The sequence below is a fragment of the Lissotriton helveticus genome, chromosome 4_1 (assembly GCF_964261635.1).
Source record: "Lissotriton helveticus chromosome 4_1, aLisHel1.1, whole genome shotgun sequence".
NCBI lineage: Eukaryota > Metazoa > Chordata > Amphibia > Caudata > Salamandridae > Lissotriton > Lissotriton helveticus.
The window spans coordinates 1,110,270,343-1,110,287,773 of NC_136063.1; the positions used below are offsets into that span (position 1 = coordinate 1,110,270,343).

Below are 17,431 nucleotides of genomic sequence, written 5' to 3' on the forward strand. Positions count from 1 at the left end.
AGTAGCTGCCCACATGCAGTGAATAATATTAATAATGATATCGTAAACCTCTTGCTTTGGTCCAATGTGGGCATTTTAAAAAGAAGGAGTTCAAAAATCGTATCATCTTTCAATTGGATTTCTGACAACATTTCACAAGTAGCAGGATGGATGTGCTTTGAATTCTATTTCAGCTCCTTCAGGTCTGGGTCAAGTAAACTAAGATGAACTGAAACCCAATGTAACCCGGGAGTGGATGGCATTGGCAATCATCTTTATGTGAGCCCCAGGAAGAGTGTGGTAAGAAGTCAGGACTCTTTTGTCAGGGCCACTGTCGCTGATAGAGCGGTGCAGCTATTTTCTGACCCATGTCCATGTACGATGTGGAGCTCTCTCTAGTCACATATACTTTATTTTTTGTTATACTTACAGGTGCATCATACCTCTCAACTTGAAAGAATTTAAAATACATGAAATTAACAAGAAACCCATTACCAAGAGACCATTTCCACAACTGTTTTGCTATTATCTTTGAAAGCATTGCTCTATCTATTTTAGGAAGGAAGTGCCGAAAACCACATTCGCGCTTTCACCCCACTCTTTACACACCTGTGTAGGTCATACCCGGTCCATTGCAATTCACCCTCCCCCACTCCCACATTTACTGTATTGTTTCCATGGTAATATTTTATAGGGTACCGGTTTTCAGTGGATGTCACTACAGGGTTTTTCTTGAAGACTATTAAAACGACAAACCTGAGGCAGCTGCTTTGCAATGTCCCCGCCAACAAACACGGCTTCAAGGTAGATCCAGAGGTTCTGCACAGTGAGCCAGTTTTCGATGATCTCAGTGGTGTTTGACAGCTTCTGCACCCACTGCTGAATTGTTGGTTTAAAGGGCGCGTTGTACCTATTTCAATCAAGAAGAGAAAATACATACTCTGTCAAAAAGCCCATGCGAACGCAGTACAACGCTGTTCTAGTGAGTATTTTCTCTTCTTTCAATTCTGCCAAATTGCCTCTAAAAATAAAATTCTCTGCAGAGGGCACCTGAGAGACTGGGTCGAAAGACAGCACTTCGATTAAAAATCAGCAGCAGCCTGCTGATAGTACCCTGTAATCAGTAGAAAATGAAATGTTGCTGATACTTCATCATGTAAAGAGACATCAAAGCCATAGATGGCCATAATCGTTTATAGAAAAGGATGATAACATGTTTTTTGTTCCAGCAAATGCATCTACACGCCATGATCATCAGCCACGCATGCATTGGACTGGGGTTTAGGAAAGCTGGCTTACCATACAGCTCTTTGATTGCCAAGTTTACATTACAGGAAGTGCACGACCAGGGCACATATTGCAATGCTAGATATAACATAAGAGTGTGATATTTTTCCCAATTTTTCTTTTCCCAATTTTTTTTTCCCAATTTTTTTTTCCAGTGGACCATGCTGTTCAGCAGCACTATAAAGCAATACTTATATTTTGCCTACCTAGATAAAATAATATTGTGTTCCATTCAGGCAGGCAGGACTGGGGGCCACAAACATAGAGTACAAAATCAAACTTCTACAATACGTGATATTGTGCTGAATAAAATATCATCTTTCTGGAATAAAACGCCCCCAGGCGGTTTACACAGGGGTTCTAGCTCTGCATCTGAAGGAGTGCTGAACGACTGTGAAGCATGAATGAAATGAGAGGTGCTACTTCAGGCACGACAACACTGGTCAAAATTTGAAGGGGTACAAAGCAGAAATCAGTCCTTGTCAACTTATCCCTTGCTATTCAGTATCCAGAATAAATGAAATGACCCCAAATCAAAGAGCCTAGCTAGATTTCACACCCTAATACTGAACACGCATCTGTGGGAGCAGCATTCAACTGCTCATAGTCAAAGCATTCCTTGGTGACACATGGCTTGAAAGAAGAGCATATCAGGATACGTCAAGCCTCACAAAGATACGATTCCAAGACACCTCCATGAGTATCAGCAATGAGCGGGCCCGCAAGTATTGGAAACCACTCTGGAAATAGGAAGGACAAAAAAGGAAGCAATGTTGCAACAACCTTAAGAGAGGCCTCTACTGCACTAAGATCAACTGAACACTCAGCAAGAACTTTAAACACGAGACAATCAAAGATTCATCAGCCAGATGATCTTACTCTACGCAACCCAAGTCTACTACAGCCCATGCATGTTCATTTCCTGAATATGTCTCTCAACATGGCCTCCATTCTACAAACGTATGCACATGGAGAAAACCTCATGATGGAGGCTACTTACATGTGGGCCGAAGACTAATGGAATAAGCAAATAATTGACATAATGAAGAACACGGAGCAATTAGGGTTTGCATACATTGGAAGGCTTACATTTACAAAAATGGCTACACTCTGGACTTAGTTTTAATCTAGTATTTGCCAGTGTTTGTGTAGAACAATAACCACCGTCCCTGCTTAATCTCAACCCATGTATGGTACTCACGTTTCCCTACTTTTTTTTTAATGAACGCCCAATGACTCATAAATAGGCTTTTGGTGCTGTAGTTGTAGGAGCAAACACCTGATGACAGAGGAAGACATGACTAATGACTTGCTGAATTTCAAAAAGACTGGTTCAGAACGAAAGTGAAAGGGGAAAGAATTCCAGAAGGAAGGACCCAAACATGAAAGGATCTTCTTTCCCCATTTTGACGTTTAAATTTGAGAACTGAAAATGTGAGTTGTGAAGATGATGCAAGATGACAAGCGGGGGCATATTTCCAAACCGACTTCTGCTATAATCAGGAGTCTGCAGCAATATCAATGTCAGAGACTTAAAGATATCACGCACATATTCACATATCCATTTAATTTAATCATATCTGAGAGTATGACAGCTCTTACCAGCTCAAATTCATCTTGCGTAGAAGCATCATGGTCATGCTACATATGGATGCACCTATCCAAAACAAGTCAGAAATAAAATCTGATAACAGATACATTACAGCTGAATTGGCCATCGTTAAAATATAGGGATGAAACCAGAATGAGACTACCACAAATACAAGCTGGAGGGAAGGACTGACTTGTAGGGTCCATCAAAAATGTTACATTGGGGCAGTCTTATTTACCAAGACCTCGCCCTCTGACAAAAGGATCCTGACTGTAGTAAAACAAAAAGTGGATGAAAATAGTGCAGGAAATAATGGACCTGGAGTTTGAAAAGCATGTTCTTATTGTATTGAATAATCTCTATAAGAAACTTATCACCTACAACCTCATACTGTAAACGATCCACAACTGTAAGATTCCCCTAGAAATCATCCCTGTTCACCACAATAGTTGTATCCATGCCACATGCATCTCAGGTTTCAAATTGAATGACCTAGCTCAAAATGAGAAAACAGTAGTGGAAATAAAGATATTGAATCCACACAAGGGACCCTGCCTGCATTTGGGGTACATTTATTTATATCCACCCTCGCTACACATATACATGCATTTATTTATGCTTTTCTAGTAGGATGGAGTTCTAGCCGCTCTAAAACATGGTACAAATGCACCGCTCTTTGAAGAAACCCACAGCTGGCTTAAAAGACTAATTTATCCATTGACCACTATGTATAACCTCCTCTTCCCAAGTGAGATTTCTGTTCCAGAGGTAGCTAAAAACCATTCATGCATACAGAAGGGCCAATAGCAATATACATGGCCGGCAATATAGCCTCAGATCTCACACTAGGAAAGGAATCCAAATCTGAAGGTGGCTTCAAACGGATCACCTATCAACCCTAATCTGTCATAGCCTTTCATGCCACAAATGATATACGGCCACTAAATTATTCTTGAGGGTCTTGCAAGGAAGGATAGGGGTAACCATAGCAGCATTAAAATGGCTGCACCGTTCCCACTGAACCAGTGCTCCTCATCGTCACTTGAATGATTCAAAATGTGTGTATGCCTTCTAATTCAGTTAATTAAGTCACACCACCTAGAGTTCCAAAAACACTGAGATGACATTCAGATCCACCACAGGAAGGAGGGCGCATTGAGGAGTCGGAATAACTGGCTGGTGCACACTCACCAATTAATGAAGAAGAAATGTCTCTGCCTCACCTGGTCTCAAATCAGTGTGCTAAAAAATTGATAACAGCAACCAACAAAAATACACTTTACTTCACCTGGACAGCCACCTTTGACACAATGAAGCCTTGTCGTCGGTGGCTAGGGTTAATGTTAATAACCCGGAGATCTTGTTCGACTTTGAGGTATTCAAAGGGGTGGGTCGCCAAATGAACAGGCAGAGAAAACTGCTTAAACACTGAACTCTGGTAATCAGAGAGCGTTAACAAGCTCACAGATCCTTTCAAGAATGGACTACTGCAGATTTACATACATAGGCCTTCCTAAACCTCTAAACCTTTTCAGTGTGGATGATAATGGGAAACCTTTGCATATGCCATAGGAATTTGACACTTTGCTGTTTTTGCTTTATTAAAACTACAAAGGTAACATGGCAGGCAATTACTATAAGAATGATTTTCAATGGCACAGCACCAAACATTACCAGTCACAGCTGCAGAAAGCAGCACAGGTCTTGTTTGAGCAGTTCATTGCGGATGAGAAATTCGGTGAATAAACAAACACTGTAAATTAGCAATGTGCATGTATTCAGTGGCTACTGCTGATTCGGCTTAACTTGGGGATAGGGATGGAGAAGTGTGGCTCAATGGTTAGAGCGGCAGACCAGATGCAGAGGTCTAGCCCGGGACCAGGGTTCAATTCCCCGCCTCGGCGGGTCTTGGGCTCAAAATTCCACGGACCTGATAATTCTCGCCTCGGTGCCTATTCCAATCATTGAGTCCCACTCTGCAACTCTGGGCAATAGCTTGCTTAATCTCCACAACGGCCCCCACAATGCTAAGGATGCCCAGCCTCCACCTTGGGGGTGCCCAGGAGTGGACACCTCACAGGGAAAGCCAGGATGGGTTCCTCAGCGGTATTCGTACAAGCGCCTTGAGACCCTTGCGGGTGAGTAGTGCGCTATACAAGTATCAATTTACATGTATCTTGGTATGCCAAAGATATCAACAAGGACCTCATTTCAAGAGCAGTACCCCAAATGAGTAAATATGTCACCACTGACGGCACGCGCTGTATTACCCCCAGTTAAGCCTTATGTATACATACATAGGGAATGGCTGGTGGTAGTAATGTTTACCAGTAGTTTGCAAGGTGTAATGCATAGAAGAGTTTACGCCATTCTGTAGCAGTTAAAATGCCCGGTATTGCCATGTTCAATGCTCCATTTCTGGATCGCAGCAATGGAACAACACTGCATTTCTGTACATCTGTACATGAGCTGAATGTGATCAAACTGCTCTCATGTGATTACCAAACACTTAGCACTCTTTTCTGTAACTCACTTTTCACTCTTTTCTGTAACTCACTTTTCACACTTTTCTGTTATTCCGAATAACAAGAGTGTAGAAACAGTGGCGGTGCGTCCATTGGGGGCGTTGGGGCGTTGACCCACTAACACAGCATGGCCACATTCTTCCTCGTTGAAATCGTGCCGGTGGAGTCAGTCGGGATGCGTCGCTGAAGGGGGTGGGCGGGGCAGCACTACAAGGTTGGGTTTGTGTTGTTGACTGCGTGACAGGAGCAGCAGGGCAGGCCCAGTGCGCATGTTCTGGTTTGGGCTGATCGCTTTTCTGTTCAGCCCGAACCTGCGCACTGCAATGCCCTGCATTAGGAGAGCCAGCGAGGGTTTCCAGTGGCCAGGGGCCTCTTCTATGGGCGGTGACAGTCCCTGCTCATGCCAATCCTGGCGCTGTTGGAGCAGCCTGGATTGGCTGAGAGAGGGGTTGCCAGTGCCACCACCAGCCACTCACGCAGAAGACATCGAAGGCGCCAACCCAGACCTCGGCCCAGGAGCAGACAGCAGAGGCGGCGAGGATGCGGACCCGGTCAGGTATATTTCTCAAGTTTTTCACTTTATTTTTAATCCCACCCGTCCCCCCTGCCTCCTGCCCCCCCCCCCCCCGCGCATAATGCGAGCGGATCCGCAACTGCCCGCTCATTCTAATCGAGTTACCTGCCCGAATTCCCCCCAGTCGCAAGCCTCGAGTTTCTCTCGCAGAGCCTGCCTGCTTTTATTATTTTTGCAACAGGCCTCGGTGGCCCAGTTATTAGATGTCACAAGCAGCCCATTCACCCGGCGCTGTTTGCTCAAAGGCATACTGGCTCGAGTCGTGCTGTAGAGATTTACTCTGACGAAGACTCCCTGCACACTATTGAATCCTTATACAGACGAAGAGGTCCCTCCTCTCAGTGCAAAGCGTGGGCTGGTGTTACTGTGTGAATACAAGAGTAAAATTAATTACCCTTGCTGGAATGTTCTCCCGTGCAGATTGTTTTTCAGTGGCTCTGAGTACACTGCTTTGCGGCCTGATGACTTGTTTCACCCTTTACACTTGGCACATAAGATATCTGTAGAATGCAGAAGTTGCTTTTGTCTGAGGTTCTGCAGTTATTCGTGTACAGTTGAGGCTCGGTAAATATGCTAGTGTAGCGATCGGATTACAGTAATCACACTGCTGATTATCTTCTCTGCATTTACTACTTTTTATCTTCTACGATTGTTTTTTGTCAGATTTATTAATTCGTGAAGTGCTGGTCCTGCATCCAAACCCTTCCTCTGCCCAGGTCTTAGACCTTTCCACTTCGCTTGACCCAGAGTCCGCAGTGTCCCTGTGTGGTGTAGTAATCTGATATCCTGTGAGTCACAGCCTTGAAAATCCCTTCCAGAACTTCCTTCATGCCCCGCAGGACCAACATATCAGTCAGTCCCCTTCTGAACTACATTTAAGATATTCACTCCTTGGATATGGGGGACATTTTTTTCAAATATTTGGCGTGTGATATAACATCCAATACAATAATGCGATGCAAATGTGTCCCCTTAAACTAGATCAGCTAAATCTAAATTATATTTCTCATTGCCAATTTGCTATCAGACCCTCATGTGTTGTTCCCATTTTGATATCATTTCGCTAGCATTGATGCTGGATTTTATCCCAAAAGCTGAAGGATAAATAAATTATTTCTTCAGTTAACATTTGTTTACTACGTTTTTCAAGGAACGAATGTCTTGGCTGTGCAATTCATGTACACTTTAATATCTCTGAACACATAAAAAAGATGATAATGACTGGACTGTGAGCTAGGTTCCTATGGGAAGAGATTGTGATAATGCCGATGTCATCCCCAAAAGCTGTTGCTAGCTGCACATGAAACTTGGTCACTTTTACACCCTTAGCAAGTACGCATAACTCGGGTGAGCGCACATAGCGCCTTCAAGAGTTTGTTATAGTGAGGTGAAGTGGTCTTACCTCGGGCCCTTTGATGGACACACAGTGGGCACTGAGGAGAGGACAGAGTGGCAGACGCAGACAGTCTCTCCGTGCGCCTATGTGGTTCCACTTAAACTTGCATTCCTAGGCATGGTTAGTTTTTCCAGGATGTTGTTTAGTATTGTTTTTGTTAACAGCATATAGCTTCAAAGTGTGTGTGATTTCTGGTTGTGGGTGGACCATGTTTGAGCCCTCTGACTGGAGTTGAAGCTGAAGGTAGTGCACGTTTCTCACAGGGCAGTCAGTGGGTCATAAACGTGTTCAGAACACATGCTCATCCACACCTTGTGTTATTCTATCTATTCTTGTTCTGCCTACGATATCACTGAGGTTGCAACTCCCGTGTTATGTCTATGCAGAAGTCTGTTTTGAAAGTACTTTTGCACTAATTATATGTGTTGTCAAATTATGATTTGTCTTTTGAACTTTACTTCTGTCCTTCAACTCTGGATGTCCCATTTGTAGAACTTGCTGTTCCATAGCTTCACGGCAAAACTGACAGTGCAGTGTCACTGTTGTCGTTTGCATCTAATGACAAGCTTATGTATAACACTTAAAACATATATAATTATTGCTTTCTTAAGTACTCAAGATATTTTATATTTGGTTTAACTATAATGCATGGTTCTGTACCTTTGAATAGCTGTAGTGTGTATATTCACCCTAACTTAGCAGAAGATCTACTACGCATCAGATGACCGACTCCATTTCGTTTTTGCTTGTTGTGCATAATCTTTTTGTCGTTCCAGGAACCAAGAGCTGCTGTGTTCTTGTTAGTCTGAAATTTTATTGCTAAAAATTACATGTGAATGTTGTTTGTGGCAGTCAGAGCAGAACAAGTCCTCCCTTTGTCTGATATCTCAGAAGGACGTGGGATTGAAACTTTCTGTTGCCGTAGTCATGTGAAAGGGACTGACACTTACTCCGAGTTTGTTGTGAATGTTTACATTTGATTGGTTGATTTGACAGAGCAGGGTGAAAAGGATTATTTTATTGATAATCTGTTTACAGTGGTAGTGCTACAACCAGGACATTTTGGGCGGAGCTGGTTAGAGGAGGAGGTGTGAAAACATGAATTGCACAGGGCAAGTATCTAAGAGTTTTATGTTTCAATTTGGTACTTCTCTGGGGAGGGAGGAAGGGAGTTATTTACAGCAGCTTTCATTTGAGACACCCATGAGTCACTTGAAACCTAAAGCAAGCAGATAAAAGCATCAAAGTGAGTTTTCATTTGACAGTAACGGTTATTAGTAAGCCCTTAGACATACATCAATGCGAGGGACTTGAGAAGTGAGAACTGTTGGTAACAATATGTATTCTGACTTTAGATTTAGAATTCTAATTTCATGACAATCGCTCATTTAATTTATTTGGAGTGAACTTCAGGTCAGGAAAATAAAAGGTGCACATAATTTATTACAACACGGTTGATCTGTGGGCAAGCCAATTACGCTTTTGTGCATCTTTTTGTGTGAAAGTTCTGTTTTTCACTTTATTTGTGTGTGCACTGTACCTGAGTAATGACCTAGACAGGATTGTATTGTTGTTTTGTGGTGTTTATGTTCAGCGAGGCTCAAAACTGGATGGTAGAATGGACCTTGGCGTGGGTGAGGCAGAGGGTAGCACTGCTGCTAGTCTCATGACCAGCTCCAGAGTGCTTACCCTCCCTCTCCAGTGCTTCGCAAACCTGTGCTTCACCAGTGGCAATTTGCAAAGGAAAGCATGCACTGTGTTCTTGTGAACAGGCCAATGAGTTAGCCTAGCAATTCTCTGAATATACTGAATAAGCAGCTCCCAGTGACACTATCATATGAAATATTTGTATTGATGTCATTACTACAGTTTCAAAATTGCTTTATTACCCTTCTTGCTTTCTCAAATTTGCCTGAAAATGCACCATTTGCCCACTTGTTTGTAAAAAAAGTTCTGAGGGAGAACGCCCAGACGCCCTTGTTATGATAGTCTGGCTCACTCACTATGCTAGCTCACCACAGGGCACTCATCATGAACTTTTACGCCTCACCACTTTCAAATGTCACCAGCCGCCACTGGGTCACATACTCACTTTGGACCCCTATTATCGTGTTCATTCTATTGCCAATATAACACTACACAACAAGGGACAGTCTACATTGGAGGACATAAGAAAGTAGGGGAACTGGCCTACCACCAACTGCTACAATTAGTGGACATTGTGCCCTTTTTCAGTCTCTAAAAGTGATAAAACATGTCATCACCTGTTACTCATCAGAGACCCCAGTACCATCAGACTGTCTTCCATTAGGGCGATCTTTTCCGAGGTGTCTGAACCCTTCAAAAGCAGCTCTCCTCTGGATTTGAAGGGAGCAAAAGTGAAGACATGTGAGCTCCATTCATTGATGACATTTTTCAGCTTAGCTTCAATATCCTTCTCCTTTACAGCACTGATGCAAATATCCTGAAATAAAAACACACTGGGATTTAGCTGTTTCTAATAGAGGTTCCCGCACCGGGTCCATTCCTTATGTTACTAAACAGGTGACTAATGATAGGTTGGACATTCAAGTGCAGAGTCTTCATGCTATAGATAATAAACCTAAGAAAATGTTTAAATTACAAATTGAAAAGTAAATTCATAACACAGCAGCCAGAACGGCTGACTCCAGTGGACGGGTGTCATGGTTTGATCCCAGAGCCAGCGGCAGCTCACCATCATGTGACTCTGGGCAATAGCTCACTTAATCTCCCGCAAGGCCCCCCAGTGCCTAGATACCCTTAGGGGTGATAAGTTTGTGCTTTACAAATGCAGAATTATTTATTCTAATATCACAAAAGTGCCTGTATTTTCAGTGCCATTTGTTACTACAACACTTAACAACCATGTCTGGATAGAGGACTTGTGAAAGGGAAGATAGTCTGTTTGTGTGGTCTAATTACGAAACACCCGAGCCACAACCACCTCTTGTCTGTGGTAATAAATAAGACCAGAAAAGATTGCAATGGTGTGTAGCCACTTACATGGCACATGAATTCCCAGGTTTTAGGGTGACCTTTCAACACATGAACATGAATTTCAACTGGAAACTTAAATCAGCCCCGGCAGAAAACATCAGCTCCACATTGCAACAGGCCACAACAAGAATGGTGTCATAGAGACATTGGGACCGATTCACAGAATTAATCTGAGATAAAATCCTAAACGTACTACTTTTAGTATTTACTGAAGGCATTTAGTAGTAAGTCATAAAGTTAGGATTTTGTCTCAGTTTAGTAGTAGTAAAGTTAGGAGTCTTTACTTTACCACTACTACATGCCTTCTGTGAATACCAAAAGTAGTATGTTTAGGATTTTATCTCAGATTAGTTCTGTTAAGCGGCCCCGTTGTTGGGTCATGCCAACCAATCCAAAACAGAAATCAGCCACCCACCCACCCCAAACTGGAGAAAAGCCAGAGTTGTGCAATGGCCAGATCGGCTATGATAAACTGTGGTCCATGTCTCACCGGACACTGTTGTAGGGATCAACCCAAGAGCATTAACTCTGATCTGAGAGGAGCAGTAAAGGAGAGGGGCATGTATGATCAATTAACTTGGAGAAAATGAAGGCGGGCATGGACACTGCCTGCATCCTGTCCATCAGAAATTATGTAAAGCAAGAAAAAAGCCACCAATTCTTTCATTCTTCAGATGGGTGGATATTCTAGGGAGAAGGAGGTTAAAGGTGGCAGTCAGCACGGTACATGCTTTTTAGTGAAAGTAATAATTTCCCTGAAAAATATAGCAATTGCAACCTTCCTGTCTACTGCTAGAAGCAAGGGCCATATCGGTATTCCCAGTGTTTTCTTGGATATGTGTGAAGAAAACTAATGTCTTAAATGAAAAACAATTGATAGGTTTCCCAAAACATTTTAATCACCAGGTAACATGGTAAATTCATAGCTAGATGGACAAGGTTTGAGGAGTGTTAGGTAGTTTAGGGCCAATAGGGTAGGATTCATTAATATGTTTTAAATAGGTTACAGCAGCTGGAGTGGTGGAAGGCTAGTGGTGTAACAAGGATGTCACAAGCTGAGGTCAATCTTGCAGCAGGTCGTTCCAGATTTTAGAAGCATTACCTAAGAAGTGATTTTACCAGCTGTATTTTACAGCCACAAAATATTATGGGGTGCTGTGTTTCCCAACCCGGGAATTCCAGGTCTGGAAACAGCAGCTTTATTGTAACTGGGAAGAGCAGTATTCTGCCTGGTGATACCACTTGGTCCAACTTGTAATCAGGCTCATTATGCTCTCACAGGTTTCCTATATTCTACTGCACAATTCTATTTCTTTATATTGATGAAATAAGCAACAAGGTGACATTTTCATCTAATAACTTGTGCTTTATACATTAGTAAAGTAAGTACCTCAATATCTTCTTTGTATTTTAGCAAGGGGGCCTCCATTATGTTCCTCAAAGTGAATGTCTCAGACTCAACATCAAAGTGGTGGCCAGTTAACAGTGAGATTCTTGACCAGTGCCGTGACATCATTGCCTATTGACATCAACAGAAAGGAGTAAAATCATGGCAGTAATACACTGATGAACAATTCAACAACACGTCATGCTGCAGTCCACCAATGGAAGCAATTATTTCTTAATATATATACATTTATTTGTTTATTAATTCACATCACAGTGTAATTTTCTTTTTCAGATCAAGGGCATAACTTGATGCAAGGAGAGCAACTTGATCTTTTATAATGAAATACCTGAAATCATTCTTTCTTGGCCACAGAAACATGCAAAGGAACATAAATATAAACAAAAAGAGGTGTTGAACTAACTTTGTTTGCCATCATTTCGAGCAGGGGGCAGCATTCGCTGAAATCGTCAATCTTCTTCTTCAAGTCGTTAAAAGCTTGCCATTCCTTCAAGGCTTTTGGCAATTTACGAGTTCTATAACAGAAGAAAGTGGCTTGGGATTACTGAAAAATGCAAGGCATATATAATGCAGGTTATGTCTTAATACCACTAATGATATTGTGAATATTGACCATGTTTGGGTAATAAGTCTCTATGATTAAGGGGTGGGTGATAAATTACGCTCTGCCAGAGGAGTTGAAAGAGTTTTGTGCACTCTGTGTTATGCTTCCAACACGGAGTTCCAGCAAAAGTCTGCCAACCGTGTGGCTGAGTTTTCACGCACACAGCTAGCCAACGTGAGGTTGGTGAGCACAAGTGAGAATTGGCATCCCCTAGAGTGATTTTCAGGCACTAGGCCAGCCCCTGGTGAGATTTTCTCAATGTGGATGGTTGCTGACTGTCACAATCATTTCATTTAACTGATAGTTGTAATTAGTTCCTTTTTTAGTTTGAAACCATCCTTAGACATAGTGTGCCAGAAAGACTCCAATTTCTGTCTATGAAACTACTAGAGACCAAGATATCATCTCAGTATACCATAAACACTTGTAGCCCACCCAGACTGTTGGCCATTGCTCTCTCAAAAATCAAGGAAACAGAGATTAGTCCTAAAGGAATTCATTTGAACCTAAATGTTTCATCTGAAGTTATTAACAAGCCAAGTAATCCACTGAGCTTTCATGCAAACAGACCTGATGATAAGCTGTTGCCAAATCTAACGTGAAAATCACCAAACATGTTTAGTAAATTATTTATTCCTGGTATGGGGTAATTTGTCTACTACCACACATTTATTTAATCCTCTTTGGTCTACACATAACCTTACCTCACCAATCAGCTAGCAAGCGGCTACAACTGGTGCCAACCATTCCTTACCTTCAATCCTCTCAATGACGTCTGAAGCACTTAGTTTGTTTAGTTCTCCCACTACTGCATGTCAATATAGTAATGATACTTAAAAAAGAGGAACCAGGAGTTTTTGAACAGGTCCAGCACATTTACTCCCTATTGATGTTAGTTTAAATGCATGGGTGTGCAGTTCCTAATGATATTAGTGGTAGTAAGGTCTCTAGCAATAACCTCCAAATGGAGAAAGTGCCCTCATACATCTCAAAAGGTGTCATGCTTCATAATTTGGGCGTGCTCCTCGTCGGGCCGGTGCTGCAATGCCCAATAGGCACCAGCGAAGGGGCTCTTTGGCGGAGTTCTTTTGATAAAGCCGTTTTGTGAGTGAGGGTATGTGAGCTGAAGTGAGAAGTGTAGTGAGTGAAATAGGAATGATGCTTTCTTACTGTTTTATCTTATGAATGTATCCTTTAAGACACCTTCATTTATTACTGAAAACATCTGGGAGCTCCTTATGAAACTATGCTCTACTCATCCGACCTTGATAAACCATGTTAAGAGAACCGATATCTCTCAACTAAATATGTGACTCAGTGTTTGAGTCTAAAAATGCGACTTAATCACTTTGATGACACCAATTAATAAAGGTATCATCCTTATCTGACACATAATCTTTCCAGCTGTAAATCTCTATTTATACTCCAGCTCGCTGTTAAAGTATCCTATTAACTTTATAGGTTTACCCTGTTAGCCAGTCAGTTTTAAGTCATGCTTGTTAAGCTCAACTTTGTCTGTAATATCATTCATAATACTTCCTGTCAAATTATGGTTAACTTTGCCGCCCGAAACAAACAACTTCACCTTTTTTTCTCCAACCACAACTTCATCATGTGCCCCCACATCATTCTTTCTTGAAACCAGCAAAATGTATCTCACCACAAACATCCTTATCTTTCCCTTTATTGCCCCTACTTTTACAGCAGTTAATTAAATGGCATTTGCATTCACATATTCAGCATACAACTTTCCACTCTGGACAATTTTGATTATTAGCTAGATGACCTACCTCCCTACATCTATAAACCTTAACAATGAACAGTTTAAAGCCAGTTTGTTCTTTGGGACTGCTTCAGACTTTCATCTTCTAAATTATTTGTGTGATATGTATTCTCCTTTACACGTCTTTCATTGAAGACAATTACTGTCTCATTATTCATTTTGATGTTCTTAATTTCTTCCACAAACATAAATCTGTGTCTTAGTCTTTTAGCTAGTGCAATGATTGCTAACAAGAAGGGATTCTCATGTAAATATATCTCTTTCCTACGTTTATCATTCTCACAGCCCAGCAAAAGTTGACCACAAATATGCTCATCATGATTTGAACTAAATTTTCATGACTGCGCTAGTTTAAAAAATCTATAACATTGTCTTCCCAAAATGGAATCTTTCTAATATCGTGCTCAATTTTGGTAAATAATGGTTATCTCATTGTTTTCGTCACCAGTGCAGAAAAAGAGTATACCCACAGCAACAAGTTGAATAGATAAGTCTTTAGGTTTATTAGTTTACAATGCTCCATTCACATCCAACACCACCTAAGGCTCCCCAGCACCATATGAAACCTTTTGACATTCTACAACTGTGACATAACAATGCATTCATAACATTCCTTGCAGTCCCAACATCTACTCTGCCCGATAAGCACCACAACAATATCGGTATTTGGTTGGCTTGGTATTTTTGTCAGGTACTTGGGCTGCTTGCCACACATTAAAGCTTCCCTGGTCGATCCAAGTGTGCCTATTGTCCTAGTCTCTCCACTCTAGGAATATTTCCTTTTTCCAGTCTAAGGTCAAATGCTTAACTCATAACAAAAAATGTCTTCCCATGTCAGATTGGCAAGGGGAGTTTAGAATGGATATGTTGGGACGGAGTGTCTACTACATTGTAACTGGGAGTTTAGCCCAGCCCTGACTGCCCAACCTACATATGACAATGGAATCTTGCCTTGATGTTTGGCCTGCCATCAGGCTAATCTAGCATTGATGCAGCTGTCTAGGCCTATACTGGCCAATGTGAGGTTCAGAATCTGTTCTGTGACCGGGAGGTACACAGCATACATGCCCTCGTAGCTAGCAGAGTATTACTGTTCAAGCCCTGCATAAGTTACATAAAGCCGTTGTTAGTCCTAGAAATCTTGGCATGGTTCTTCCCCAAAATATTTACCTTCTATCCTCCTCTTATGCTGAATTTGTTTTGGTTGACCATAGGACTCTGCACACTGTACAACTTCTAACCAGTGCTAAAGTGCTTGTGCTCACTCCTATAAACATGGTAAAATTGGCTTACACCTGATAAACATATTTCATGTACTTATAAGTCCCTAATAAAGTGGTAAACATTATATCCAGAACCGTAAAATTAAATGGTACTAGTGGGCCAGCAGCACTTATTGTGCCACCCACTTAAGTAGCGTTTTTATGAAATGCCTCAGGTCTGCCATTGCACCCTGTCTTTGCAGACGTAAACTGCCAGTTTGCCTTTGCATAATACACTTTTTGTCAAGCCTAACACTTTCTTTTTAATACATCCAAGTCACCCCTAGGATAGGCCCTAAACAGTCCATAGGGCAGGGTGCATTGTATTTAAAAGGTTTAACAAGAACTTTAAAATTTTCAATGTCATGGTAGTGAAACACTCACAAATTAATTTTTCCCCATTGTGAGGTCTACCTCTCCCATCGGATACCATTGAATTACCTTATTACATGTACTAAATGATAACTTCTGTTTGTGAGCAGGTAGAAATATCTTGCTTTGTGTCTCAGTGATAGTGATTTAAAATCCTCTTTATTGAAAAATTCTGATTTTAAGTCAAATTCTGAAAATGCTTCTTTTAGAAAGTTAGCATTTTCTTATCCAAACCATTTGTTGCATAAGCCTGTTTCCTGTCTCACATGACTAGGTGTACTTGGCAGAAGGCCTTTGTGTATTCCTCCCAGACAACCACACAATAGAGGGACTTAGTGGTGGCAGGATGGGGAGGCGGAGCCGTGCACAGCCCTACTTGCACTTCAAAGGCACTGCCTCAGTTCACACCCAAAATAACTTCACACTAGCCAATTCTGACTTCAGACAGACAGGGACCAGGGCAGGGAAGAAGGAAAAAACAGACACCTCTTTAGGGGGAAAACACCAAAAGCTTCACCTACTTCAAAGCTAGCATCAGGTATAAAAATGAAATTCTGAGACCCACTCTACAGTAAACTCCAGGACCTGTGGACAGTATGGAAGAAGGACTGCACTGCTGCCTGGGACCTGCCCCACAATCTGAGAAGGAAAACTGAACCTGCTCCCTTCATCCCAGGCTACCTGACTGGCTCCAAGGGCTAGTTAGATGGCCTCCAGTTATGAGCTACAGGGACACAACACACTCCAGAGGCCTCTCTTCAACTGCTCAGCTGGCCTGCTGAACTGGATGTGCCTATACCAGCAACTGGACCTGCTTAAGCCCTGCTGACCTCTCCTGGAGTGAGTTTCTGATTCCCAAGAGATGCCTCCTAGACCCTGGAAACCTTGGTGTGGCATTTTTTGAGCTAGCCCTAGAAGAAAATTAGAAACCCTGAAGTTTTGAGCATTTTGCGATTGCGAATGGACCTGTTCGTGCAAAGATCTTGCCACCCACACTAACCACCAATGCAACGCTTTGGTGGTCCTTATTCTTCACACCATAGCGACCTTCAGGGATGACCAGCAAAGCAAGATCTATATTTCATGCTACGGCATGAACAGTCGGTGGTGACCACCAAGGCAAGGCTCCAGCAACGACAACAATTATTTCATTTAATTAAAAATAATGAATTGCATTTTGCTCTATTTTTCTTACTTAGTGTGAGATTTTATTTTTCTGGTGTTGTGTTTTCACTTTATTACTGTTAAAGTGCTGCATACTTTACACATTGCCTCTAAGTTAAGCAAAACCGTTTTTGTGGCAGGCTACCAGAGGGTTGAGCACAGGTAAACTTCGTGACTTATTATGGTTCAACCTGACAAGGATTGTGGCTGCTGCTTTAGAAAGGCTCACAACCCTCCTCAGCCAGCAACCCAGTTTCTCACAGCGGTAGTGACAGCATACTGATTTCTTGTGAATCAGTAGTATGACAAGTCTAGGGGTGGGCATAACTCATATAATTCATTGTAACGTAATCATGTTTAATTACTGTCACGATTCGCTCCCTGTGTTCTCGTGTCCACCACCAGGGGGCTGAACTGTGGGACTCTCCAGTGTTCTAATATGCTTCCTGACACTCCCCTGCATGCATA

General features: G+C 42.0%; 1 protein-coding gene across 1 annotated transcript in view; it reads right to left on the bottom strand.

Moving 5' to 3' along the window:
- Positions 1-17,431, bottom strand: part of LOC144828114 (dynein axonemal heavy chain 5-like) — a 1,079,012-nt gene that overhangs the window by 846,261 nt on the left and 215,320 nt on the right. Inside the window, exons 32-35 of the mRNA XM_078686235.1 lie at positions 12,182-12,293; positions 11,761-11,889; positions 9,617-9,816; positions 736-889 (exon numbers count right to left, since the gene is read on the bottom strand). Of these exons, the coding sequence (XP_078542361.1) occupies positions 736-889; positions 9,617-9,816; positions 11,761-11,889; positions 12,182-12,293 (595 nt within the window). The remainder of the gene's footprint in view (positions 1-735; positions 890-9,616; positions 9,817-11,760; positions 11,890-12,181; positions 12,294-17,431) is intronic.